This window comes from Halyomorpha halys, unplaced genomic scaffold, assembly GCF_000696795.3.
Source record: "Halyomorpha halys isolate HHAL.00 unplaced genomic scaffold, Hhal_1.1 Scaffold1286.1, whole genome shotgun sequence".
Taxonomy (NCBI): Eukaryota; Metazoa; Arthropoda; class Insecta; order Hemiptera; family Pentatomidae; genus Halyomorpha; species Halyomorpha halys.
In genome coordinates, this window is record NW_027113895.1 from 52,542 (window position 1) to 54,564 (window position 2,023).

The 2,023-nt window shown below is 29.8% G+C and overlaps 1 protein-coding gene across 1 annotated transcript in view; it reads right to left on the reverse strand.

Moving 5' to 3' along the window:
- LOC106689148 (dynein axonemal heavy chain 3) overlaps positions 1-2,023 on the reverse strand; it is a 144,295-nt gene that overhangs the window by 27,566 nt on the left and 114,706 nt on the right. The window contains exon 34 of the mRNA XM_067051158.1: positions 1,719-1,839. Coding sequence (XP_066907259.1) covers positions 1,719-1,839 — 121 coding nt within the window. The remainder of the gene's footprint in view (positions 1-1,718; positions 1,840-2,023) is intronic.

Sequence of the window (2,023 nt, forward strand, 5' to 3'; positions counted from 1 at the left end):
GCACTATTTCTTGATTTCTATTTTTCCTTTAATTTACTGTATTTTCAATTATGATGGGAAGAGTTAAAATAGTTTTTATGATATTTGAATCTGCCCACATGGCCTTGATTCAACGGACTTGACTGAAGAATACATACCGCCATCTTGGCTTTGTTTGGAATACAACGTATTTCTTTTAGACAAAGAAAACTGGTTAGCTTGCATTATAATTTAAAATAACAAATAACAATATTAAAATTATACATAAAATAAAACATATCAAAACCCTTTATACATCAAAAATATACTATTTACTCAAAAAGAGCATATTACAATATATTACCACAGGAAATAACAACTTCTATGGAGAACTTGATATGAGAATTAGAATGAAGAACTCGATCGAAACTGCTCAAATAATCAAGCAGAAAAACTGGCAGTACTAAAAGCTACAGACTACATATTAAGACAAATAAACAGCACAAAAACCTATATTCAACATTTATACTGACAGCAAAATAGATATTTATTCCATCAAAAATAACAAAATTCAAGACCCGCTTACAGTACAAATTCGTAATAATTTCATCCAAATAATGAACAGAGTATAAAAAGTGTGTGCTTTGGGTAAAAGGACACAGTGGTATTGTAGGTAACGAAAGAGCAGACACCCTAGCAAAGACAGCAGCTTGTGATAACCAACTTCCAACCGATATTCCTTACGAATACAGTTCCTGTCTCTTACTTTAAAAAATCTTTACTAATCAATTTAATCGAAGAGTGGAGCAGATGGCAACAGTCAACTAAAGGACGACCATTACACAAATACATTCTGAACATCAACTAACTAAACTACAACATAACCAAAAGCACCCACAATTAAAGAGATTTCATTTTTAAAACTCAGACGCATGTAAGTGCAACGGAAGAACTCCACAACTTTTCTACACATATTATATGACTGTTACATATATGACAACAAAAGATATAGTTTGTTAAAATCATCTCTACTGCAAGAGGACTTATGGCCTCTACCCGAACAAATATTGTATAAAAATACAAAAAACAACTTAAAGAGTTCTCCGACAACATAGACCTGAAATGTTAACATATAGAGCGACAAGCAAATAAAAAAAAATGTAATTTTTTTTTAAAATTATTATAGTAGAAATTAGATCATTTCACATATTATGCCATTTTCTATTTGTTTACTTGTTTTTACTTTACTTTGTTGTTTTTTTTAGTGGTATTTTATATTGTATTCTTCTTCCTAGTGTATTTCTTTCTCTACTGCATTGTACATAATATTGTAACAACATTGTAATAATTTGTACTAACACTGTATGTATATAATATGCTTTTTGCAAGGTGTATACACAAATTATAAATATACGGCTCTTCTGTAGGGTTTACTACAGAGGAGAAAAATATACACACACTGCTATTTACATATTAATACCTGAATCATAGTTAGTTTTCAATACACAGTTACTGTCAGAGCAGCCTGATAACAACTGTGATGATATCCTACATTACTTCATCATACAGGAAAAGAGAAAATGGGAAATACGAAATCCCTTTTGTTAAATTGTTTATCATCAATTTGTTAGATAATTAAGTAAACTCAAATAACTGATTATTGTGTTGTGTTGTGTTTCAACCCATATTCGCAGCATTGCTTATTAAATCCAGTGTTTCTTTCTATGATCTGTTAGATAAATCAGTAGAAAATCACTTACCTATGAGCTTTTCAGCACGATCTAACTTCTGTTCACAAATAAATATTGCATCTTCTAATTCTTTCTTTTCTTTTGATTTGGCAGCAAATTCATCATTTAATGCTTGAAGTTTATCAGTGACCTAATAAAACCAATCTCAAAGTAAAAACATATATAAATTTGAAACATTTTAGTTATAAGTTTAACAAATCTTTTCTTACAGTTCAATTCCAGACATCAAGGAAACAAATCTTCAACAAAAAAGGAAAAAGAGAGAGTTAGCTTAAGACTAAGATGGCTTGGCATAGAGCATTGATTAATATATA